General features: G+C 38.4%; 1 protein-coding gene across 4 annotated transcripts in view; it reads right to left on the reverse strand.

The window, feature by feature from the left end:
• Positions 1–23121, reverse strand: part of TASOR (transcription activation suppressor) — a 58719-nt gene extending 35598 nt beyond the window's left edge. For all 4 annotated transcript variants that reach the window (XM_070390795.1, XM_070390794.1, XM_070390797.1 and 1 more), the window contains exons 1-9: positions 22739–23121; positions 13038–13183; positions 11188–11280; positions 10265–10337; positions 9406–9497; positions 8784–8936; positions 4024–4148; positions 1859–1890; positions 1093–1198 (exon numbers count right to left, since the gene is read on the reverse strand). In XM_070390795.1, coding sequence (XP_070246896.1) covers positions 1093–1198; positions 1859–1890; positions 4024–4148; positions 8784–8936; positions 9406–9497; positions 10265–10337; positions 11188–11280; positions 13038–13183; positions 22739–23090 — 1172 coding nt within the window. In that variant the 5' untranslated portion in view covers positions 23091–23121. The remainder of the gene's footprint in view (positions 1–1092; positions 1199–1858; positions 1891–4023; positions 4149–8783; positions 8937–9405; positions 9498–10264; positions 10338–11187; positions 11281–13037; positions 13184–22738) is intronic.
• Between the last annotated feature and the right edge of the window lie 3831 nt (positions 23122–26952).

Below are 26952 nucleotides of genomic sequence, written 5' to 3' on the forward strand. Positions count from 1 at the left end.
GGAGAAGGAGCGAGAAAAAGAGAAACATCGATGTCAGAACAAAACATGAATCGACTGCCTACCGGGGATAAGCCCTCAACCTGGGTATGTGCCCAGACAGTAAACTGAAGGACAACCTTTCGTTGCATGAAATGATGCCCAAACAACTGAGCCACACCACAGGGCAGCAAAAGATCACTTTAGACTTTTCTATTCCAGCATATTCCCAAGACTGAAAACAGCCTATAAATTTTAACTTAAAACATCAAAGCTGTTTCCAACAAACAACTGATAAATTTTAAGTCTATCATGTTCAAATTGCCAAATGGAAAACATATCTAATAAAGATAAAAATTTTGTATTGATTTTAGAAAGAAAAAAGGGGAGAGGGAGAAAGAAACATCGATATGAGAGAGAAACATCAATGGATTAGGCTGCCTCCTGAATGTACCCTCACCAGGGATTCGAACTTGCCACCTTTCAGCGTATGAGACAACACTCCAACCAACTGAGCCAAACCAGCCAGGGCTTGGATAAAACTTTTTAAAATCAGAGAAAATGAGAGTCCATTAAAATCTCTGTCAATAACTTTGTTTTAGTGATAAGATTCAAAGAAATGGCCTCAATACATATTTAAATGTAGTTATTAATCATTCAATAAATATTTACTAATATTCTAAGTGAAAGGACTACAGGGATGAATAAGTCCCCAGCCTTCATAGAGCTTATAATCTCACGAGGTAGACAGACAACAATAAGAAAGGTATTTACCAGATGGTAATGGTTTTAAGTTCTAAGGAGTAAAAAAAAGACACTAAGAGTACACAGGATAAAACTTTTTAAAATCACTTTTAGGATTTAAATTCATTAAGAAAAAGTTTTATGCCACGAATGTGTATGATTTTTTAGCCCATCTTCAAACCAAGACAGAAAACCAGAGGGCTCATTATGCCAATTAAGTTTCTAAAGATATCAAATCAATCTTTTTAAAAAACAAACCAATATTGATATCTAAGTTCTCATGGACTAAAGTACCAAAGTAAAATTTAAATATAAGTAAGAAAGAAAAGCAAATAGGGAAATCACTATTTTTTGGTAATACAGCATACTTACAGTTTGATAGGCAAAAAAGCACGAGTGGCTGACCTCAGAGAAATATAGCACAAAAGCTTTCCTTTATTTAAAAGCTGTCCTTTCCATAATGTGTAGTGAAATTTATCTTTAAAAAAAAAAAGACACAATTCTTGGCAACCCAGAAGCAAATATATGTTTACTGGAAAAAAGGAAAAAAACATCTAGAAACAAGGTTTTGTAGAACAAAACAAAATATTTGACATTTATATTTACAGGAGAGTCCAAATATTAGGATTTTTTGTTTAAACTATCGTTTCCCCTACAAAATTATTCCAGTTGCAAAGAATAACAATTTTGTCTAAATGTCTTCACATCAGAAAGCTGAAGAGCAAAGACACATAGACTGCCCTCTTATTTTCCCCAAAAGAGACTATATGAAATCCAGTTAACTACATGAATCCATACAATGTCTCATATCTTCTTCTCAATCTCTTTTCATTGTGGAGAAACCTGACTTAAACCTTTGACGAATTTAATACTTTTAAAGGCTGAATTGTGAAACTTGTATTGTTTACTACTATCGATCCAAGTGGTCAAACCTTATCTATTCACAGCAGCAGCAGCTTCTCAAGGACACCTTATGCCTGGATGACCAAATGTTGATGCTATATCATAGCATGGCCTCACCCTCCTTTTCATACTTTGCAGATTCTCATTCATTATGAAAATAAATCAAAGCACTTAATGTATTAATTTTTTACTATGTGCATGTACTCTTTCAATTTAGAAAGCTAAAGAATCTTACCTGTGTTTCTATCTGCATTAAAGCTGTTAGATCTACAAAAAAAAAATTTTTTTAAATTACTAATTGTTAATATAAAAGTTAACACTCAGGACCTTGAGATAGGTGCTATTTTTAATGGCATACTATCCAAGAGAATTAAATTCTCCTTCCAAGTAGGAGGAAGCAGTTAATTACTTACTATAACATTTAATAAATCCAAGTTTACTTGGAGAAAAGAATTACTTACTTGACTTGAATTACCTTATTTGCCCAAAATTAAGGTGCTGTTTTACCCAAAAATATCCATCAGGAGAAAATAAGAGTCCATTAAAATCTCTGTCAATTACTTTGTTTTAGTGATAAGATTCAAAGAAATGGCCTCAATACATATTTAATCATTCAATAAATATTTACTAATATTCTAAGTAAAAGGACTACAGGGATGAATAAGTCCCCTGCCTTCATAGAGCTTATAATCTCACGAGGCAGACAGACAACAATAAGAAAGGTATTTACCAGATGGTGATGGTTTTAAGTTCTAAGGGATATAAAAAAAGACACTAAGAGTACACAGGTTAAAAAAAAAAATCACATAAGACCTCACTGATAAGGTCATCTTTAAGGAAGTGTAGGTGTAAATTATGCAGCTAATTGGGGAAAGAGAAGAACAGCAAATGCAGAGGCCCTAAGGCAGGCACATTAACGGGTGGCATTCAAGGTACAGCAAGGATGTTCAATCAATGCTTGTTTTAAATGCTATGAAGGTAAAAAGATGGAATCAAACAGGAGGCAAAGAAAATTAATGAATAATCATTATTCCTGGGAGTATGACCTCATAATTATTAAAGCATTGAGTACGTTCTGAAGATCACTGCTGAAAGGCAGTATAAGAAACGTATCATGGAGATGATAAATACAGACACATACGCACATACAGAAAAACCCAAATGTCTGGATATTATGTGAATCCATACTTGTGGCTGTGGATGGTTTCCAGGACTAATCACGATATGAAAAAAGTATTAGATCTCAAACAAGTAAAATGAAGATGACACTTTGATCTGGAAACTAATAAAGAAGTCAACCTCAAAAATGTCTAGTATGTTTAAGAATGTGGCTTTAAAAACAGCAATATTTCTAAACGAATGTATATCATACATGACTTTGACTATGGGTACTCAAATTAAAAATATATAGATATTTGACCATTTCACCTATATCCTTACTTAATTTTGCCAAAACATTTTCTGGAATAATTACATGGGAACAAAAAAAGGGGAAACTACTTTGTATTTTGTCACCTTATATTAGAGCTTACAGGAAATCAATGGTACTCAACTCTGACTAAAAATCAGAATCAGCCTGGCCGGTTTGGCTCAGTAGTTGAGCGTCCAAGAGGTCACTGTTTCGATTCCCAGTCAGGGCATATGCCTGGGGTTAAGGGCTCAATCCCCAGTAGGGGGCGTGCAGGAGGCAACCAATCAATGATCTTTCTCTCTCATCGATGTTTCTATCTATCTCTTTCCCTTCCTCTCTCTAGAAAAAAAAAAATCAGAAATCACTTGGAAGCTTTTAAAAACTACCAATGCGTAAGCTACTTTATACCTGATTTTGGTTTAATTGGTTTGAGGGGGGGAGCTGGGGCTTCTTTAGTAGAAGCTCCCGATTACCAGGAGAGCTAACACACAAAATTTCACTTATAAAAACTACATTTACTCAACTATGCAAACCTTCAATATCAAGGAAAAAGAGGTTTAACTGTGAGGTTCAAGTAAACTTTAACTTATATTTCCATATAGTTTCAGTATCTGTCCTTTATATTAACATTTTAAATATATTTTTACTGATTTCAGAGAGAGAGAGAGAGAGATAGAAACACTAACAATGAGACAGAATCACTGATTGGCTGCCTCCTGCATGCCACTGGGGGGGTCAAACCTACAACTTGGGCATGTGCCCTGACCAGGAATCAAACATGACCTCTTGGTTCATAGCTCGATGCTCAACCACTGAGCCACACCAGCTGGGCTACACTGACCTTTTAAATCACAATGAACATTTATGTATCTAATTAATATTAAGGGGAAAAAAAATAGGAACGAAACAAAGTGCTCCTTCTAACTATGCAGTCCAGGTTATATAATATAATACCATTCTGGATGATGCCCAAAACTCCTAAACCTTACCTTAATGAAGGTACAAACTTCGGAGGTTGTATATCATCTTGGTAAGTAAAAGACACAACTGCATATGGACATACGTGTCTTGGTCTTTGCCTTAGTTCATCAAAGCCATACTCATAGAAGTAATACTAAAAATAAAAAAATGCAAAATTAACTTCATTAAGAAAGCAAAAGTACAGAGTGGGAATCTTGTGTTTATCTGCCTGGTTTTTGAAAAATATAACACTTAAATGTGCCTCTACCAGAAAATATCTTTAAACAATGCTTGCCAATTTAACTATAATAATTTATACTTTATATTCATTTTAGGATATAAATTTTATACACACACACACACACACACACACACACACATATATCTTGGATGCCAGAATACTAGTAGGTATTCCAAAAGTTTACTTCTGAAGACTTGACAATCAGGAATATGGTCAACAAATTTCCTCATAAAAATGTTACAAATGGGGCTCCCAAATCAGCTCAGAAAAGCCAATTTGATACAAAATTAAAATACTACAGACACAACCTCAACCAAACCTACCATGTTGTTCATGTCAAAAGGAAAACATAGTCTTGGCTCTAACTGCAAACAAAGTAGCAAGAGAAATCACAAACACAGGTAGCTGACCCTCTTCCTACTGCCCATCTGCATCTCCCCTTCACCTATTCACAACATTCATTAGACCAGGGTTTTGTGACTTTCAGACTAGTAGTTTGGTCAACCCATGAACCCGGAGGTTATGGCTCAGATCCCTGGTCAGGGCACAGGCCTGGGTTGTAGGCTCGATCCCCAGTAGGGGGGTGTGCAGGAGGCAGCCGAGCAATGATTCTCTCTCATCATTGATGTTTCTATCCTTTTTTCCCTTTCGCTTCCTCTCTGAAATCAATAAAAACATATTTAACCCTTTGCACTCCGAACCATTCTGGACATTGGCTACCAGCTACTTGACGCTACTTTGCGGCGGGAACGTGCATTTACAGACCCTCGTATTATTTAGTATAATTTTGGAACCAAGTAACGTATTATAATGATGTTGGACTTATATGAATTGGGTGACATCGAGGAATGTATATTTGCAAAAAAAACAGTATTTTATTGTTTATAATTTTGTACAGTATGATAAGTTTTGTAACACTCCCCAATATGCATTGCAGGCTGATTAGTGCATGTTTGACAGTAATAAGTGGTTTGACGCCTGCCACCAGGTGTTTTCCTGTTAGAACACACAATGCAGTCCCGTTTTCTTTGTCCCACATCGGGAATATGTAGTTTATTGTTTAATCTATTGTCCGCAGAAGATGTGGATGGACGCGTTCTCAATACACGAAAATCGCCCTTTAATTGGTCAACGAGTGTCTTGACAAACTTGTGGTGTGTCATTGGCATTTCATTACTTGTTTGTTTTTCGATGCGATACATTATGTATGAGTTTATCACACACATTTCCAACCCCCAAAAAAATAACTTCCTCCACCATTTGAGCGATTTACGGAGGAAACAATACGTCGAAGCGTATTGATCCGCACGATCCGCACCACCCATATTTGCCGTATATTCTAACACCATTTCAGGCTTACTGACTGTTACGATATGTCCACCGCGTAATGTTCTCTGGGTAGATTGTAGGTTTGTGTTATAATAATTGGTGAGCATGGTAATAATTCTTTTATCTTTCCACGCAAGAAGCGTAGTATTATTCTTTCTGTATGCAACTGTTTCTTTCCAATTTCTTCTTTGGCATAATTGTCTCTTTTATTATGCTGTCTACTAATTCTTCAGTAAAATATAATGTGAAATAGTCTATGGGCGCTTTTATGTTACTCGGGACTTGTGGTCCGGCTATTTCTTCGTGTAAATCAAAATTTATTGTGGCTGGAGGAACGTCCGATTCGGTAACATCTTCCCACTCTTCACTTGACGATACGTTGTCATGTTGCTGTGTGTTTTCTTCCGTACTATATTATCGCTTTCGCTATCTATGCGAACAATTCGTCGCCTTCTAGGTTGAACGATATCACTATCACTGCTGTCGTTTTGTTCTACAGTTAGTCTTTCTAACGTGTCTGTACAGAAGTCTATCTGGAGCTCATCTTCACTACTACTTGTGTCATGAGACTCATTCGTGGTTGGATGCTTTGCCACTGTTCTAATAAAAAATATGAATAAATGCATGGGTTCAAAATTTCTAACTGTTATTACTAACTGACAAGATGATATTTACCAAAATAGCTTTCACCAAACAATTTATTCACTAAGAAAAGAATCACTTTTCCGATTTTCTCCTCGTTAGATCTATGTGCACTGCTCGAAGCTTCAAACCAAAATGAGCTCAGCTTTGAAAATCTTTTCCTCCAGATGTAGACTTGTTTATTTGTAATTATATATCTCACTATACAGTGTGCGCTATGTTCGAAAACCAACCTTTCTTCTACAAACTCCCCTTATCGCTCTTTTCAAGTGGCGTCGCGAAGTGCTCGGACCGTCGTGAGCACGCATCTCACGTTCTCGTCCGACACAAAACCCGCTGACATTTCTTGTATATATCTTAGTAATTTTACGATATTTTGATTTAATTTCTTGTGCCATTTCAAGATAAAACTTCAGGGAAACATGCATGTCTCAAAAAGTTGCATTGAAATAACTCAATTCCCCGTAATCACTAATAAACTGCAATGTCCCCTGAGAGGGGACATCCGAGTGATATGCTAGAATTCCGATGTCCCCTGAGAGGGGACAGCGGAGTGCAAAGGGTTAAAAAAAAAAAAGAGAGAGAGCCCCAGTTTATAAACAAGGCATTATCCTTCGAAGTCCATTCCCTTGGGATAATGATTTCAATAATGTTGTTGCTCTGAAAATGCCTGGAAAGTTTTTTGAAATACAAACCAGTTTACAAGTTCTGCTAGAAAAGCCAATCCTATCTAATAATAGAGAAACATGGTAATTAACCATAACTTTGCTACCCTTCCCATTGGCTAATCAGCGAGATATGAAAATTAACTGCCAGCCAAGATGGTGGCCGGCAGCCATGCAGCTGAAGCAAACATGAGGCTTGGTTGCTCCAGTGACGGAGGAAGCCAAGGTTCCCTGCCTGCCACAGGCCAGCTCTGAGCTCCGGATGCAACAATGTTGCAATTATAGAAGCTAAACAAACTCCAGATACCTGCTTTCAGCCAGCCACGGCCTCAGAGCTGGAGCCGGCTCTCAGCTCCAGTGATAGCCATAGAAGGTAAATTTAAATAAAGGAAGAAAAAAAAGAGGCTGGGAGCTTCAGTCACCCACCAGCCTGAAAACAGCCCTCAACCCCTCACCCAGACTGGCCAGGCACCCCAGTAGGGACCCCCACCCTGAAGGGGGTGTGACCAGCTGCAAACAGCCATCAGCCCCTCACCCAGGCTGGCAGGCACCCAAGCGGGACCCCCACCCTGATCCGGGACACCCTTCAGGGCAAACCAGACGGCCCCCTCCCATGCACCAAGCCTCTATCCTATATAGTAAAAGGGTAATATGCAAACTGACCCTAACAGCAGAAAGACTGGGAATGACTGGTCACTATGACACACACTGACCACCAGGGGACACTCAATGCAGGAGCTGCCCTCTGGTGGTCAGTGCGCTCTTACTGGGGGAGCTCTGCTCAGCCACAAGCCAGGCTGACGGCTGCCAGTACAGCAGTGGTGGTGGGAGCCTCTCCCACCTCCTCAGCAGCGCTAAGGATGTCCAACTGCAGCTTAGGTCTGCTCCCTGCTGGTAAGTGGACATCCCCTGAGGGCTGCCGGGCTGCCAGAGGGATGTCTGATTGCCATCTCAGGCCCAATCCCCCGGGGAGCAGGCCTAAGCCAGCAAGTGGTCACCCCCGAGGGGTCCCAGACTGCGAAAGGGCACAGGCCTGGCTGAGGGACCCCCTACCCCCAAGTGCACAAATTTTTGTGCACCGGGCCTCTAGTAATTACTATAAGTGTATATCTCTTACCTACCAATACCACCCCTGTCCAGAAGGTAATCAAATGAGTCCAGACAACTTTAGTGAATATAATTTTTGCTAAAAGCCCCCACCAACGAATCTTGCACACTGAGATTCTTCAGAAAGAAAAAATTAAGTTTTTTTATTTAAATATCAATCGGCTGCCTCCTGCACATTTGTTAGAAACATTTTAATTTAAAAATTACCTTACTTTATAGTCAAACATCATATAAAACACAATGACTAAAATTTATCAATTAGAACACTTTCAAGTATGTGTAGTTTACTGTGTATCAATTATATCTGAGTAAAGGTTAAAAATTAATTCTAAGTTTGCATCTTAAAAAGTTAATAAAAGTAGAAAATATTTTATCAAGTCAATAGTACAAAATAGTATGAATTAAGGTATTTCAAGGGGCTTCAACTCTACCTTGAGGAATGAGTAGTATTTTATTAGGCAAAAACTTTCTAGGCCAAGAAAAGCCAAAATTTCAAATGAAATGAGGTTAAGGGCAGAGCTCATACAAAAGAAAAACAAACAAACAAACAAAACAAGATGAAAATAACAGTATTCAGGCAGGGTGAGCTAGGCTAAGGACTCTGAATATTATCTGCAAGTATATATTTCTAAGTTGTCTTGGAAACACTAAACAAACAGCCAAGACACTGGAGTCTGGCAGTAATATGTGGAAACCAGAGCCTAGACTGGTGTGGTGGCAGAGGGAATTGAAAATGGGGCATTTTAAAGGATTTGGTGACAAACAGATATCAGGTCATAACACTAAAATGGGTTCAGGTACTTACTTGAGTAAGCTCATAGGCTCGGTAAGCCAAAAGTGATGTAATTCTATTGGCATTCTTCGACACGTGACATTCATGCTTTGGTGTTGGATCCAAAGCACTTTTAGATTCCAAACTTTTTACACCCATGGGTTCATATATACTTTTTATTTTACCCTAAAACAGAGAAAACATTTTAAGTCCACCCAAACCTAATTATTGACTATATAATTATAGAATATTTCTTTAAATATAAATCACCTATAACAGTTTTTTCCTTTAATATCTGACAATAAAGTATCACCCAACACATTTTGCAAATATTGAAGAAAAAGTTAACCATAAAAAAATTGTTTGAATTTGTTCTATAACAAAGAAAAAATTTTATTCACAAAACTTTTCAATAGCCTAAATGACATTACCAATATATTACCCTCCTTTCTTCATTCTATTTTTTTGGAAAGGAAAGTTTGCAAACTCTAAAATACAGTAAGCTTACATCAAAGATGGCAAATCACTCTCAAAAGTATCTTTCTATACCAAACACAAGCAAGCTGTTTTTTAATTTAATCTCCTAAAAACAGGGTCAACTAAAATCCAAATCAAATGTTGTCTTTGATATATGAAATGTAAAAGCTGAAATTACCTTCATTATTTTAAAAATAACAACATCACCCACTGTTCCAGCTTCTATAGGATTAGCTTGTAACAAATCAGGATACTTAGAAAGATAGATACCTAGTAAAGAGGAAAAAAATTTTTTAATTTAAATTTGAATGACACAAATACAAAAAAATTTATTTAATCTAATGATAATAAATGATATGACCAACACCTTTTTAAAAAATGTAATGACAGTGAAGATTGCTTATAGTTCACCAAGGCAAGAATAAAACATGAAACACATAAAAAATTTCAAAATCTACTAGTACTCGACTAAGACCAAAAAAAAAAAAAAAAGAGAGACTTAAAATCAATTTGGATAGCATGCAAAAATCAGAAACAAATAATAAAACTGGTTTCACATCACAGAACCTAACATCAGTCTCCTTTTCTGGGACTATGACAACTGATAAAAGGGTAATATGCTAATTAGACCAGACATCTTCTGGACATCCTTCCAAAGCCATGGTGGCAGGGCCGAGGCAGTTAGGGGCGATCAGGTCGGCAGGGGAGAGCAGTTAGGGGGATTAGGCCAGCAGGGGAGAGCAGTTAGGGAAATCGGGCCAGCAGGGGAGAACAGTTAGGGATCAGGCTGGCAGGGGGGAGCAGTTAGGGCGATCAGACCGGCAGGCCCTAAACCGGCAGTCGGACATTCCGAGGGGTCCTGGATTGGAGAGGGTGCAGGCCGGGCTGAGGAAGAACTCCCCAACCCCCCAGTGCACAAATTTCATGCACCGGGCTTCTAGTACATAAATGTAATTATAAGAATTGCAGTAAAATTAAATAATATATTTTTAAATGGCAACTTCATAGTACACAAATGAAAAAAGAAAAAAGATTACCCATGGAAGGACTGCCAAGAATTGTTATTTTGGACTGGCCCACCTGTAGTCCTTTTTCACATATGCTTTGAACCTAAATAAACAAAACACTTCATCTTGCAATCATAATATATTAAAAGTGTGAAAAGATATTTTGTAAACTTGTTTTAAATAAAATCTAAGCTTCTAAGTTATGTATTTTTAACATTATAGAAATTTTATATGTAAGACAGTTTATGACAAAATATTAATGTGAAACTGGCTTACACTTCCAATATAACCATAACTGGAATCCAGTTTTGTTTATGCTAGATACTCAGAATTCATATTGCTCATATATAAGCAACCATTTTAGAGTGAATTAAAACTATTTAAAGAGAAAGTAACTCTGTCTAAAAATCTTCAACTAAAGCCTGGCCGGCATGGCTCAGTGTTTGAGTGTAGACCTATGAACCAGGAGGTCACGTTTTGATTCCGTCAGGGCACATGCCCCACTTACAGGCTCAATCCCCAGTAGGGGTGTGCAAGAGGCAGCCAATCAATGATTCTCTCTCATCACTGATGTTTCTACCTCTCTCTCCCTCTCCCTTCCTCTCTGAAATCAATAAAAATATTTTTAAAAGAATCTTCAATTGAAGATGGAAAAACTGGTTCCAAGCACACATAACCAACAATAAAGGAGATAACATATTTTAATAAAGGGAAAATTATTCATTATCAAGCACATTCTAAAGTAAAAAATAGGTTTCGTCAGAAAAAAATGAGCACATTTGAAAAACAAATTACAAAACAATGAAATAGCTTTGCCTCACTAAATTATTGCTTCTACTTGTACATCAAGAAAATGTTACTTATAATTATCAAGTGCACTGCTGAATAAATAAAAAATTAGTAACTAACAATGAGAACATTCTCAAATTGCTTTTTTTAAATGAATCACTTACCTGATAGCGATCAACCATCAAAAATGCATAGGATTCTGAAAGTTCTTTATCTGAACGGCCATCAGACTTCAGTTCTCTTCGTTTTTCTGTAAACTAAGTGAAATTAAACCTATAAACAGCTCTGTAGCATGTAATTATATTTTTAAGCTAAGAGTTTCAGTAATTTTATTTCTAAAAAAACCCAAACCTACTAAAGTACAAATTATCTTTTCTCTCCTTATAATTTCTGTGCTCCCATTTTTTTACTATTTTAATTGGTTTTTTACCTTCACAATATAGTCAAATGAGCATCTAGTATTTATCAATTTTAACTTAATTTCTATTAAAATTTTACAGGGGCAGTGCCGAAACCGGTTTGGCTCAGTGGATAGAGCGTTGGCCTGCGGACTGAAAGGTCCCAGGTTCGATTCCGGTCAAGGGCATGTACCTGGGTTGCGTGCACATCCCCAGTAGGAGATGTGCAGGAGGCAGCTGATCGATGTTTCTCTCTCATCGATGTTTCTAACTCTCTATCTCTCTCCCTTCCTCTCTGTAAAAAATCAATAAAATATATTAAAAAAAATAATAATAAAATAAAATTTTACAACTCCAACTCTCTAATATATTTTTAAGTTTATGTTTTAGTTATCTTTGGATCACTCATTTTAACATGGTGCACTGCAAAGAGTGTCTTAATAAATCTGTTGAATGACCCACTTCTAAACTATAAACTCAATTAGACAAGAAAAAATGTTTCATTTCTTTATAAGTGTATTCTCAATGCTATGTACATAAAACATGCTCCAAACATATTTCCAGGATAAAAAGCGACTTGGTGTAAGTACATCTGAACTCTAAGTCACTTGAAACTGCTGGCTTTTGCTTGTATCTAAAGATACAAGATAGATACATTCAAAATATGGAGCCCATATCTAATAGATTTATATGTAGTATGCAGGCCATTACTGATCTTTAATAATATAATTAGAGAATCTATAGACTCCATTTTCATATAAAATTAACAAATAATCTATCATAAAATGAAACCACATCAAACTACCAAGGTTTTCATTTTCTCTGGGAGTCAGTAACATTAAAGGTCCTTTCAAAGTTAAATTTTGGTAACACTGAGTTAACCAACTTAAAAAAGTACAAAGTTAATAGTATTGCATGTACATTAGAAAGCAATATATACATCAAATATTTCTAAACACCTCATTTGCATTACTTCAGAATTACATGTTGGGTTTTCCTAAATCAAAATTCAAAGAATATTCTAATACATACATGAAATGTAAATTCACTATGTAAATTGCTTAACTGTTTCCCCCTGTTCACACTTTTTTCACTAAGAATTTCAACTAATAAGATAATCCAAACATCAATCAACAGTTGGGGGGAAAATTAAGCATAACCTAAAAAAAAAAAAATACACACTTGATTTCATTATGCTCCAATTTAGGCATAATATATAGTTAAAAAGACATCATTTAAAACTAAGTGTTTTCCCTTCCATAATTTGGCTTTCCTGAAAACTTTAGCTTTCTTTTTTTAATCCTCACTCAAGGTCATGCTTAGAGAGAGGAAGGTAAAGAGAGAGAAAAAAAACATAGATGTGAGAGAGAAAAACACTGATGTGAGAGAAACATCGATGGGCCACCTTCTGTATATGCCCCAACTGGAGATTGAACCTAGAGCCCAGGCATGTGCCCTGACTGGTAATGGAACCTTTTCAGTGCACAGAACAACACTAAACCAGTAGTCATTCTGGCTGGCAAAAACTTTAGCATTTCTAAAGAAAAGAAAAATAAAACAAATTCCAGGCTACTAATCGATTCTGTAGAATCTGACAATTACAATTTAAAACATACCTCCTTTTCCAAAAGCTCATTATGTACCAAGCAAGCACATTTGTAGTTAAAATTTGTTACTGAGGTTGGTTCAAGGTAAGATGAATGGAGAATATTTAAAACATCTTCAAATTCACGAGATCCTGGAGTTAATGGCTGAAAAAGTGCTAAAATAAAAAATATTAATTTTAAGATGGAATCTTAAATGTAGTTTCTCATATTTTTGTGGGCTTTTACATAAAATTTTCAAAGGCTTCAAGATTATCTTACTTTGTGATATGCAGAAGAGATACTTATTGATTCACTAAAGAAAAATTAAAACCAGTTGCCCAAATCCTTTAGCAATAAGCACCTCACATTAAACATGCAAACAATGTTATAATTTTGCAAATCTTAGGGATGCGACATTAGGCAACCTAAATTGCTTCGACTCTCATATGAACTTGCCCATATACTTAACTCCTATTTTATGTTACACTGAAATAGTGGACCATTTATTTCACCAAACTGTTTACACCCTAATTGATAAAGCATAAAAACAGTGAGTAAAACATTTAGGTGTCTATAAAAGAAAATGATTCCATTTGGTGTTTAGTACTACAGTTAGATATGTTGCATCCATTGGCACCTTGTATTATCAACAAGCGGTAGGACATTTATTACAAAAACTTAGTGAAAAGATGTGAAATTTTAGAGTCAAACCTGAATGCAAATATCCTATCAAGCATTTTCTGGCTTTATGGAGACCCTGGGTAAATCAATTACTTAACCAAACATAAGCTCAGTTCTCTCATTTGTAGAACAAAGAAATTTAGCTATCCTAAGTAACCACTATATGCCACATGCCACACAGACAACACACGGAAAAGGTTCTAAGCACAGCATCTGGCACAAAGATAATAAAGGTTTTTATTCTCCACTCCTCCAACTATTCCACATCCCATTGAATTTCTAAAATACTTAAGTCAAATATTCTTAGACCAGTGGATTGCTGGTTTAATAACCTCAAATTTCTACTTTATGCATGAAATAGTTTAACTTACTCATAAATTTCAAATTTCAAGTATATATACATATAAATTTTCCCCAAACATAAAAGGAACCACTTTTTTTTCACTGTAGATAACTTATTACCATTCTTTCAAAACACTTATAACCAATAAATATCACAAAATACTTATGAAAACAGTGTTCTCTTATACATACTCCTTTTTTATAGGAATTTTTAAAAATTGATTTCAGAGAGGAAGGGAGACAGAAATATCAATGATGTGAATCATTGACCAGCTGCCTCCTGCACCCCCTCTATTGGGAATCAAGTCCACAACCCAGGCATGTGCCCTGACCAGGAATCAAACCTTGACTTCCTGATTCATAGGTCAACACTCAACCCTGAGCCACACCGACCAGGCTCTTACACATACTCTTAAAGATACTATACAGCAACAGCGAATAAGTTGTTTTTACTGTGTTTTCTCTACATAGTTTTAAGGTCATGATGTCAAATGAAATACCCATCCATCCATTCATTTACCAGTCCATATATATTTTTACAAAACTGTCTGTATGATACAGAATGAGTATTAAATGGTCACCACTACTGTGGGATCACACACTAAAAAAAATTTTTTAGCCAGAACCGGTTTGGCTCAGTGGATAGAGCGTCGGCCTGCGGACTGAAGGGTCCCGGGTTCGATTCCGGTCAAGGGCATATACCTTGGTTGCGGGCACATCCCCAGTGGGGGGCGTGCAGGAGGCAGCTGATCAATGTTTCTCTCATTGATGTTTCTGGCTCTCTATCCCTCTCCCTTCCTCTCTGTAAAAAATCAATAAAATGTATTTAAAAAAAAAAATTTTTTTTAAAGGAAGAACATTAACATAGTTATAATGCAATAAAGACACTGACTGGGATGAGTAGTAGGGAAAAAAATAAAGCCCTCACAAAAAACCCCACCCTAATTAGGACTATATGAATATACTCAATAATCTATAATAATAAAAGCATAATATGCTAATTAGATAGGACAACCTTCCGGACTAAGCTAGGGCCACGAGGGAAGCCGGTGCCGGCAGCTGGGGGAAGGAAGGCCTATTCTTGCATGAATTTTGTGCATCGGGCCTCCAGTCCATTATAAGCTCCATGAGAGCAGTAACTATATCTACCTTGCTCATTACTCTAATTGTACCATGCCAGTAATTAGAATTGTAAGCACTGATATAAGTAAAGGAAAATAAAAGAAAACTTGACAAAGTTTATTCTCAATAAAAAATTATTGTCATCATTTTTTGAATGACAAATTCAACAATTCAGTAATATATAAAACAAAATGAAAGCTCAAAAAAGGAGAAATACATTGTCTAAATTCAAATCTGTTCTATAGAATGTGGTAGGAAAAAACAGTTTTTCTTTGTGACAGTCCCCAACTAAATAGAGAAAAACTTGGCAAGGAAAACAGCCTGTGGACTAGTCTTACATGCTTCCATATCCCAAATGGACCAAGCATGATTTAAAACTACCATATGATTTCACTTATATGTAGAACCTAACGAACAAAATAAGAAAATAAGTAAACTAACAAACAAAATAGAAACAGACTACAGATACAGAGAATAAACTGACAGCTGTCAGAAAGGAAGGGATCTGGGGGACTGGGTGAAAAGGTGAAGGGATTAAGCAAAAAACAAAACTCATGGACACAGACAATATAAACAGTATGATGACTACCAGAGGAAAAGGGGGAGAAGTGGTGATTGAAGGAGACTTGACTTAGGTAGTAAACACAATATACAGATGATATATTATAGGATTGTGTACCTAAAATCTATATAATTTTATTAACCAATGTCACCCCAAAGAATTCAATTAAAAAAGACTTGGATAGTTTATGCATGATTGATTTGTATGTTTATTTCCCCCCACTGATTTTCAGAGAGAGTGGGAGGGGGGGAGACAGAGAGAAACATTGATGTGAAAGACACATCAATTGGTTGCTTTCCACATGTGCCCTACGAGGGTCAGGGATCAAGCCTGCAAGCGAGATACATGTCCTTGACCGGAATCGAACCCAGAACCCTTCAATCCGAGGGCTGATGCTCTATCCACTGAGCCAAACTGTCTAGGGCAATTTGTATGTTTCTAAACTAACAAAGTGACTTCAGATATCTAAAATATGCCAAAAAGTATCATATGGCTTCAAATTTCTAGGAAATTTTACAAGTCTTCATAAAAGAAATTACTTTCTTAGTTGAGCTGCTCCAATACTATTTCCACTATCAATCTAATCATGAGTAAAATTAAGTCATATAAATTTATATAGCAATTAACATTTAAGTTATTTTCAAAAAAGTACTTAACATTTCTGTTTCATCCCAAAGTACTGTCCTAAAGAGTACTTATTTTTAAGAATTCAGGTCAATATGCCCTTAAATGTACTTTAGAAATTTAACTATTCTGTTGTGAATGTGCATTCCCTGGTGGTCTATTCTGTCCTTAATAATACTCTAAACACTAGATATACCCTGGTCAACATATCCTCACTTCCTTTACAGATACGACATATACATCATAATCTTAATTATGGGCCATTTTTTGAGGTAAGAATAATAAACAATCCTGTGACTATCCAAATGGGGAACAGAACATTTTATGTATTAATCATCCATTTCACTTAAAGGAAGTCAGCATCCAGTATTTTGTTCTCTGGATTCTGACAATTATTAAGTCTAATTAGTGGGTCATTACTACTTTTCAGATATTATACTAAGAGCTTTACATGCATTACCTCACCTAATCATCAAAATCACACTATTTAGTTCATTGTGCCCATTTCACAAATGAAACTGAGACAGCTGAAGTAAACTTGCCCAAGGTAACACAATTAATGAATAGGGAAGCTGGGATTCAAACTCAGGCTGCCCAGAGCTCCAAATCTTATATCCTAAACTGTAAGTTAAAAAAAAAAAAAGTGTGTGTATAAGTGCTCACACTGTATTTCCAAGATCTAGAATATATATATATTCTTTTTCCTCACTTTAGAAAAGTCATATAGAACACTTAAGACATAGAAAATTATCTATAAAAAAAAAATTTGATGCCTAGGATTATGCTATTTCTATCCTCTTCTGCGTCTTCTCTGAAATCTTTCTCATGGTAATGCATTTAATAGGGCCAAAAGCCATGGAACCCTTTTTTTTTTTGGCTTATAAAGGTTAGCAACAAGAACAACAGTTCTTTCACAGATTAAGGAATATATAATTTTACTTATTTACATGACTTCCTTCAAATGCATGCCAAAATGATGACTTATGAGTTGATTTCTGATCACAATTCACAAGATTTCCCTCTCACAACAAAACTGATTATAAATTAAATTTTATAGGATTAAAGCTTTAGAGATTTACAAAGGCACTTGGAGATTTATAAGTCAGATAAGAAACACTGTATCACAGAATCAGAGCTAGAATCCAAATCTCCTGACTCCCAGTCCATATTATCACTAAATATTTTTCATTACTGGCAGCATACAAAACAAACTCAAGAATTTAATGTTAGCCCTAACAGGTTTGGCTCAGTAGATAGAGCTTCGGCCTGTGGACTGAAGGGTCCCGGGTTCAATTCTGGTCAAGGGCATGTACCTTGGTTTCGGACACATCCCCAGTAGGGGGTGTGCAGGAGGCAGCTGATCGATGTTTCTCTCATCGATGTTTCTAACTCTCCATCTCTCTCCCTCTTCCTTCCTCCCTGTAAAAATATCAATAAAATATATTTTTCTTAAAAAAAGAATTTAATGTTATATTTACGAAGTTGGAAGAGAAATAAAATTTAAGACATCAAATAATTCCTTAGTCAAAGGAACATTTTTCTGCCCTAGCCGGTTTGGCTCAGTGGATAGAGTGTCGGCCTGGGGACTGAAGGGTCCCAGGTTCGATTCCCATCAAGGGCATGTACCTTGGTTGCAGGCACATCCCCCGTAGGGGGTGTGCAGGAGGCAGCTGATCGATGCTTCTCTCTCATCTCTCATTGATGTTTCTGACTCTATTCCTCTCCCTTCCTCACTGTAAAAAATCAATAAAATATATATATATTAAAAAAAGGAACATTTTTCCACAATTACCTTTACCAATTTATTTAGTGTCAATGCTGATCTTTGTGTTTCTATTAAAGATTGTGTATATGTAAAAAAAAATACTATCTACATATACACAAAAACAAGCTAAACTTTTAAAAGGTGTACCACTTTTCAAAACACACAAGTGGATAATATGAAATATATATTCCAATTTAAAGTGACTAATTCATGGAAGAAAAGGAAATAACAAAAAGTCTGGGGATCACATGTGGTCTGTAATTCTCTCTATCCAACCTCTCTGAAGTCTACTTGTATTAATGATTAAAACTCAATAAATATCCATTTGTTCCTTGCAATAATTAAGTTACTTTAAAAATCACTTTTCTGCAGTCTAATAAAACTGCTATAGACTTTAGGAATGGTGTTTCATCTTTAATTCTAGGTTGAACATACTGCAGAATTAGCAATGAATATGCTGGCAGAGATCTACAGAGACAAGTACAAATATGACACTATTGACTTTTTCTTTGGACTAGGGACAAGGTCAAAGAAAATTTTACTTCCATTACCTAGTATTTACATGCACCTATCAAACATTTTATGTGAATAACCAGATTCTGTCTACACATTCATTCTCAGGTTTACTTCTTTTTTATATATATTTTTTTATTGATTTCAGAGAAGAAGGAAGAGGGAGAGAGAGATAGAAACATCCATGATGAGAGAGAATCATAGATTGGCTGCCTCCTGCACGTCCCCCACTGGGGATCAAGTCCACAACCTGGGCATGTGCCCTTGACCGGAATCGAACCTGGGACCTTTCAGTTCGCAGGCTCCATCCACTGAGCCAAACCGGCTGGCCTCAGGTTTACTTCTATGTAGAGAAATCAATGGTACTTAGAACCCAGTCATTCATACAGAACTAATGAAACACCATGCACATGTCCTTAAGGAGGAGACAGCTCCAAAAACAATTACAAATTTTGTGGGAAAAGATGGGAAGTGAGGAGAATTAGCCCAAGACTAGACCAGTATAGATGCAGGTGCATGATGATACACATGCACGAGACACCCGTACATGAGCAGTTAATCGTGTGCCCTACAGAAACCATTAACCAAAACACGTTTTACAGAAAGTGATTTCCCAAAAACTTTGGAGGGAAAAACCCTATCAAATACAATTACCATTTTAACTTACTTTTGATGACCTACACTATTAGATTTTAGAGTAAAAGAAGGCAATAGTGAAATGTCTACTGAAAAAATGCAATTCTACAATTTGTTTAAATGTAAAACAGTGCTTCCTTACACTATTATAGAAAACAGCCCAGCCAATAAATAACACAACATATATTAGAGTAAAATTTTACTCTTCCAGTCAATAGGTCATTCAATCTATCAATAGCGACTAAATGTATTAATTTTATAATGAACATAATCTCAATTCCCCACAGATGAAGACATGCTAAACATTTCTAAATTTAGGTTAAAAAGGAACACTGTTGCCCTAGCTGGTTTCACTCATTGGATAGAGCACTGGCCTGTGGAAATAAGGTTCCCAGGTTTAATTCCTGTCTAGGGCACATGCCCGGGTTGTGGGCTCAATCCCCAGTAGGGGGCATGCAGGAGGCAGTCGATCAATGATTCTCTCTCATTACTGATGTTTCTCTCTCTCTCTCTTTCATCTCTGAAATAAGAAAAAATACATTAAAAAAAACAAAACTTTTAAAAATAGATCAGATCAAAAACTAAATAAAACTCATATTAAAAAAAAAAAGTCTTGCTATAGTTTGAGTAGTGACAGGTACTCTACACCTAGGTTCAAATTCCAACTCCACCATTTACTAGCTGTGTGACTTGGGCAAGTTATTTAACCTCTCAGTACTTCACTTTCCTCATCTATAAAATGGGAATAGTACCTACCACATAGTATTGTTGAGATTTAACACATATAAACTGCTTAGAGTAATGCCTACAACTTATTAAACACTATAAAGTATTTGACAACATTACTTAATTGGAATGGCAGTATTTTGGATGTTACCCTATTGTCAAGATAAAGAAAACTGAGTCAACACGTTACTATACTCACATAGTATTTACCTTTAAGGTACAAAAAATATTCAAGTCCCAATCTTTAATTTCACTGGAAAACATAGCCACAAGAAAAGGTTTTCCATATTAAAATATGAATGCAACAGAACCTTTGGTACTTGAAAAGTTCAAGCAGAGGTATCTACTAAAAATGATCTATTACTCATGATTAGTAGACTTATACCTAGGCAAATCTTATACCTTTCAAGAGATGATTTTGAAATTGTGAAACTCACAGTACCTGCTGCACTGCTTCTGATAAAGCATTTTGTTTTAAATAATGAAGCCCTGGCTGGTTTGCTCAGTGAGCAGAGCGTCAGCCCCCAAAAGGGTCCTGGGTTCGATTCCGGTCAAGGGCACATACTGGTTGTGGGCTTGATCCCTGGCCCTGGTTGGGGTGCATGCGGGAGGCAACCAATCAATGTGCCTCTCTCACATCAATGTTTCTGTCTCTCCTCCTCCTTTCCACTCTCTAAAAAAAAAAATCAATGGAAAAATATCCTCTGGTGAGGCTTAGGGGAAATTAAAAATTAGAAAAAATAAAAAATGAAAAGGTGAATTTTCCTACTAAATTCTATCACCAAGCACCAACTGCTCTCAGCTTGGACAGAATAAAGTCCATGGTGGTAAAATAGCTGTTTATTTAATTTTAAAAGCTCCATTTAAATCATTTTAATGATTGCACTATTTGAATAGCTGCTGCTCAGCATATAAATATTTAGACAACTTAAAAATTACTCATTTCCACTACACATGAAAAAGTCCATTGTGTTATCATATTTTCCTTATCCACAACCTCCCTGACAAGAAAAAGGTAACAACCTTTTGCCTCTAAGTGAAAATGGTAAATATAAATTTTCTCCAGAGTATCAGACTCAGGAGAGAAAACAAGTTTCATATTTCCTAATTCCTGAATTATATCCACTTTTAGTGTGTTCAAATACAGCAGCTTCACAATTTATCTTAAAGACACAAAACTCAGTGCCTCTCAACACTTTCTAGTGCCTTCTCTCTCATTTCAAACCAAACTGTGAAAGTTTCCAGGCCAATTTTCTGATCCTTTCAAAAGGTAAAAGGTGGTACATCATAAACCATGATATGCCAATAAGCCATATTAAGGAGGGCCCATCTGAATTTACTTCCAACCTACTATTAATTGATAATTTAGGCTGGGCATCAACTTTCCTCATATAGTCTATACTCTATATTATACAACTCAACCAAAAGAACTGACAACCTTGACCTTTACAAACATCCTCTTGAACCCGGAACATATTACATTAACTCATTTAAAAGGTATTTCTAGAAACATTCTCATGCTGGTGGACAAAAGGTAACTTCACCGTTGCCACCACTTTTTTCCCACAAGGATCTTCTTGGCTTTGTCATCCAAACAGAAATTAACAGTATGTGTACCTAACTGATAAATGGCTCTAACAATTTCAGTTGGGCAAATGGAGTTGGCTATACACATGGAAAGAAGCACATGCTTCATTCCAGATGCTGTCTTTACTAAATTAGAAATGTTTTCTGTAAATAAAAAAGTTTCCACTATTTTCCTAAGTAAATCATGACAAACTGAACCACGCAGTAAATAAAAAAGGAAGAGGGTTTAAATCCAGAACATCCCAAATCACTGGCTAGTCAAAAATATAATGCTACAATAGAAAATAATTCAGATCTCCATTAAAATGTGTCACAAATATGGAAGTTTAAAAAAAAGGGTAAACGTAGTTCATCTCACTGTTCCCATATTGGCTCCAAAAACTTGACTGGATTTTTTTAAATCTTAAGTTCTCAGATGCAATATCAAATTGGTGACTCTTGGGCATAAGCTAACCTCTCCCTATTTTTTTCCCTAGAGAAGTTACTGCACCAAGAGCCTACCTTCCCATTCTTCTCAAATACAACAAAAAATGCACTAAAGTTTGGATTTAAAGGGAGAGAGAGGGAGAGAGAGAGGCCTATTTAATCAAACTCTTCAAAAAACAAGAAAAAAAATCTACATGGAAATGAAGTGTGATGGAAAAGAGCAGTGTGCATGGATCACATCTAATGGAGATTTCTAGACCAGGGAAGACGCTGACATCCGGCCCATTTCAAGGAGACACATAAGAGCTGAAGAACTTCCACAGGGAGAAGCACTTGAGATCCTCTGAACAAGGCACGGCCTGGGAGAAAGCTCCAGAATCCACGGCCACGGGCTACTTCCACAGTGAGACTTCTCAGAAGCATCCTGAGGAGGCACACCGGCTTCTCTGCCTTCAGGGGCTGGTGTGGAGGGAGGGGCCCCGAGCACCATCTTTTCTTTACAGAAACGCTTCAAACCTGAGCTGCTTCCAGCTTCCACGGGGAGAGGGGGAGCGGAGGAGCCTGGCGCCCCCGCTTGCCTCTCGCCCCAAAGCGCAGCGGCTGGGCGGCCGTGGCAACGAGGGAGCGGCGGCCGGCGCTGCCTGCGTGTTTACGTCTCGGATGGGTGTGGGAAGAGGAGACAAGAGATTCTAATGGAAAGATGGAGGGGAGAGAGGAAGAGGGGTTGGGGGGAGAGGGAAGCACCACCTTTCTTTTCTCTGCTCTTCCTGGGGATCTGAAAAATCCTCCTAACGGGTCTTTCGGGCTCTTCGGGGCCTTTGGGGAGAGCGGCCGCGCCCGCCCCCGCCTCAGCCGAATCCCGAGGCTGCTCTTGGCTGACGCTCGCGGTGGCCTCGGCCGCCGTCTCCTCGGGCGCCGCGCCGCCGCCGCCGCCGCCGGGCTCCCAGATGCTGGGGCCGCCACCGCCGCCGCCGCCATTTTGTGGGGAAGACTCGGGCTGCGGAAGGGCCCGCTTCATCTCCTCGTCGCCGCCGCCGCCGCCACTTTCGCAGCTCGAGGTCGTCGGCGGAGTGGCTTCCGTCTCCGCAGCAGTCGCCATCGCGCCGGCCCAGGAAGCTTCTGCCAACAAGGTGAAGGGGGTGGGGGGAAGGGGCGGCGGGCCGGCCTGGCCGCCTAGCTGCTCTCAGCCCACCCTCACCCTCCCCGCCCCGTGGCCTTGGGCCGCGCTCCTGACCCAGGAGCCTCTCGAGGGCCCCACCGCGGGCGCCCCAACCGTGCCGCCCGGCCCCACGAGCCGCTCCTCGCGCGCGCAGTCCTTCGCCGGCCCCCGCCACTCAACGTGCTCGCGTCTGAGCCGGGAGGAGGCGGGGTCCTCGTGGGCCGCTCCGCCAATGGGGGCGCGGCGCCCACCTCCGCGGGCGCGGATACGACGGCGCCGGGGGGCGGGGCCTCGGGCGCTGGAGCCCGCCAAAAGGGGCGACCGCAACGCCCCGCGAGTACCTCGACGCCCGCCGGCCTCGGGTTGAGGTGGGGGAGCCTCAGGGCGGGCTGCCGTTGCCGAGGCCGCGCCGACCAGCGCTGTGGGTCATGGAGGCGTGTCCAGCCAGGTGTCTCCTATTTTGAAAGAAAACCACCTTCCTTGTCTGCGCAGGCGTCACACCAGCCAAAACGGGACTCAAGCAGCGGGTGGGGAATGACCCACCCTGTGGAACAGCTGCGAACGAAAGCCTGTAGAGGAGATAAGAGAACGAGCTGCAGCACCAGAGCCTGAACGCCTCCGGCAAAGCCTCACTCGACTTCAGCCCGGTGCCAATCCCACTGGATCGTGCATCTTTACAGTTGATTACTTCCACCAGCCCCCCACTCTTTTATCTTTTTAAAAAATACCATTTTTTTTAAGAGAGAGAGGGAGAGAGAAACATCAATAATGACAGAATTTTCGATCGGCTGTCTCCTGCACGCCCCTCACTGGGGATGGAGCCTGCAACCCGGGCATGTGCCCCACCCGGCAATGGAACCCTGACCTCCTGGTTCATGGGTCAGTGCTCAACTACTGGGCCACACCAGCCGGGCCCCAGTCTTTTATCTTAAGGAGTTAGAAGCCGTTGTACGCCTCCCGCAAGCAGCCAATACCTGGGATCCTTTGGTATGACGTCAGCCAAGTGTTTACAGGATTTTGCTCTGGTGAGCCTGCGGGCTGCTGACTTAAATGTTTTTCCTTTGGTGTCTTTGGTTTCCTAGGGTGAGTGTATACTGAAGAAAAATATATTCATTTGTAGCCACATTAAAAAATATACAGCGCCCTAACCGGTTTGGCTCAGTGGATATAGCGTCGGCCTGCGAACTCAAGGGTCCCAGGTTCGATTCCAGTCAAGGGCATGTACCTTGGTTGCGGGCACATCCCCAGTAGGGGGTGTGCAAGAGGCAGCTGGTCGATGTTTCTCTCTCATCGGTCTTTCTAACTCTCTACCCTCTCCCTTCCTTTCTGTAAAGAAAAAAAGCCAAAACCGGTTTGGCTCGGTGGATGGAGCGTTGGCCTGTGGACTGAAGGGTCCCGGGTTCGATTCCGGTCAGGGGCATGTACCTGGGTTGCGGGCACATTCCCAGTGGGGGATGTGCAGGAGGCAGCTGATCGATGTTTCTCTCTCATCGATGTTTCTAACTATCTTTCTCCCTTCCTCTCTGTAAAAAATCAATAAAATATTTTTTAAAAATCAATATATTACAATAAAAATATACAGCAAGTGGTACTTGAAAATAGTCAAGTGGAATGCCTTTTGAATAGTTTTTGCTGACTAGGTTGAAACCACTATCATTGAGTACAGACAGTATTTTCTGGTTGCTTTCTATATGCTAGGCACTGGACGAGTTACATCATCTCCACTTAATCCTCACAATAGCTACCAGGGAGATACCACAGGTATACCTTGTTTTAATGTGCCTTGCTTGATTGAGCTTCACAGATGTTGCATTTTTTTTACAAACTGAAGACCAGACTCTCCACCTGCAAAAAGATTACAACTGACTTGATTGAGGTAATCTGGAACCAAACCTACAGTATATCTGAGCTATGCCGGTGTTATGCACAATTTAAAATACGGATTTTTTTAAAGTGTTTCAAGACCTTGAACAAAATGAAGTTATGAAAATCAGAACTTGAAGTCAGGTCTATTTAACTCCATCACAAAGCCCTTACACTTGACTACTTCTCCAAGACCTGATCTTGACTGCAGCTGTGCACCTTTATGCATTATGGATGAAGACATGAGGATTGACACCTAGTTCAGTCTCCTGGCAGCAAGATCAGGATTGGAACCCAAATCTCGATTCTCAAACTCCAGCAGTCTCCCAAGGAGATGACTGACCAAACCTATAATTATAACAAAATTCTAGGCCAGAGGTAGGGAACGTTCACCGGGGGGGCCATATAAGGTCTGGGAAATCATTTGGTCTGGCCCTGCCAAGGCATTAGGGGTGAGTAAATTAAATGTTTGACCAAATATAGCAGGCTAATTTTTAAGTTGATAATTTTGTAGGGCCAGCAAATGATGTTAGAAATATCCAAATGGCCCTTGGCAAAAAAAAAGTTTCCCCACCTCTGCTCTAGGCCTTGCTACTTAAAGAACATCCTCAAGATCAACATGAAAGTTGAATTCCTATGTCCTGTGATAAACATCCCTGTTTAACAGCCTATATGGAAAAGCTAATCATGGTTTGCCCAACCTATTTGAATCAGCTGAGTAAATGGAAGGACAATGAGTGTAATAAAACAATTATTCCTTTTAGTAAACAGTTCATGAAAAAATACTGATGAAAACATGAGCTATATTGAAACAAAATGTTCATTATTTTAAGATAAAAGTGACTTTTTAAATTTGGAGGAGGAGGCACTTTACTTGATATAAAAGAGGCTACAGAAGATCAGAAACAAATGTTGAGGTCTCTAAGCATTTTTGTTGGCTTATTAAAGTATCCCTTTTAATTTTATCAGATTAAAATATAATAAAAAGGAACTAGTTGCATAGTGGTGCCACTACTCAATCGAGGCAATCCTCATTTGTTTATCAACAGCCAGCTTGGAAGGTAGAAATCCTAGGCTATGCATAAAGCAAACACACCAGTTGGTGGTAAAGGGTACCTAAAACTAAGACTAGAGAATCATTAGTCTTCCACAGAGACTGCATCTTACATTTTGAGATGATAAAAATTTTATATTCCAAATCATTTAAAATTTTTTTAATGAATCAGTATTATACAGTATAAGGTATAAGAAAATTGGAAATCTCTAACATATAATTTTAACTACATAGTCAATTATAGATAGCAAAAAAATTCAGGTTCTGCTGGATATTACTAATTACTAATATTCAATGTTATATTTTTTAGTTGTTTAATGGGTGCTAACCATTGCTGTGTGCTGAAGATGTAACTCTGAAGCAAGTAGACATAGTTCTCTCCTTTGACTTTATGGTTCAGTGGGGAATATATCTATAATAGAGTCAATAGTGATGGCTAAATGGATACCTACAGGTTAAGTGAAGAGTCAGCTCTAGGAGAGGGATAGAGGGGCATACATTTGGTAAATCCTACCTATCTCAGGAAAATTAACACGGTGCGATAAAGAGGATATACATATGTGTCTTTATATATGTATGCATATAGATATCCAGTATGTAGGGGGGGGAGGGGAGGTGTGCAAGGGGAAGAGCTACCACAGATGTACATGGATCTGGGGCATGGGCTACCAAAGGTTAGAAGTATAAAACCTATGATGTCCCTTACCCTCAACAATAACACAAGGAACATTAGAGAATATGAGAGTATATCATTAAATACCCAGGGACCACAATTTCATTTTTAAAATTTTGAAACATGAAAATAATCCAATTCAACTCATTTTAAAAATAGAAAAGCATGGGCGGGGGAGTGTTGGGGGAAGTGAAGGTATTGAACAAAAAAGA

The sequence above is a fragment of the Myotis yumanensis genome, unplaced genomic scaffold (genome assembly GCF_028538775.1).
Source record: "Myotis yumanensis isolate MYYU_CA2020_CCGP unplaced genomic scaffold, mMyoYum1.0.hap1 SCAF_14, whole genome shotgun sequence".
NCBI classification, from domain to species: Eukaryota; Metazoa; Chordata; class Mammalia; order Chiroptera; family Vespertilionidae; genus Myotis; species Myotis yumanensis.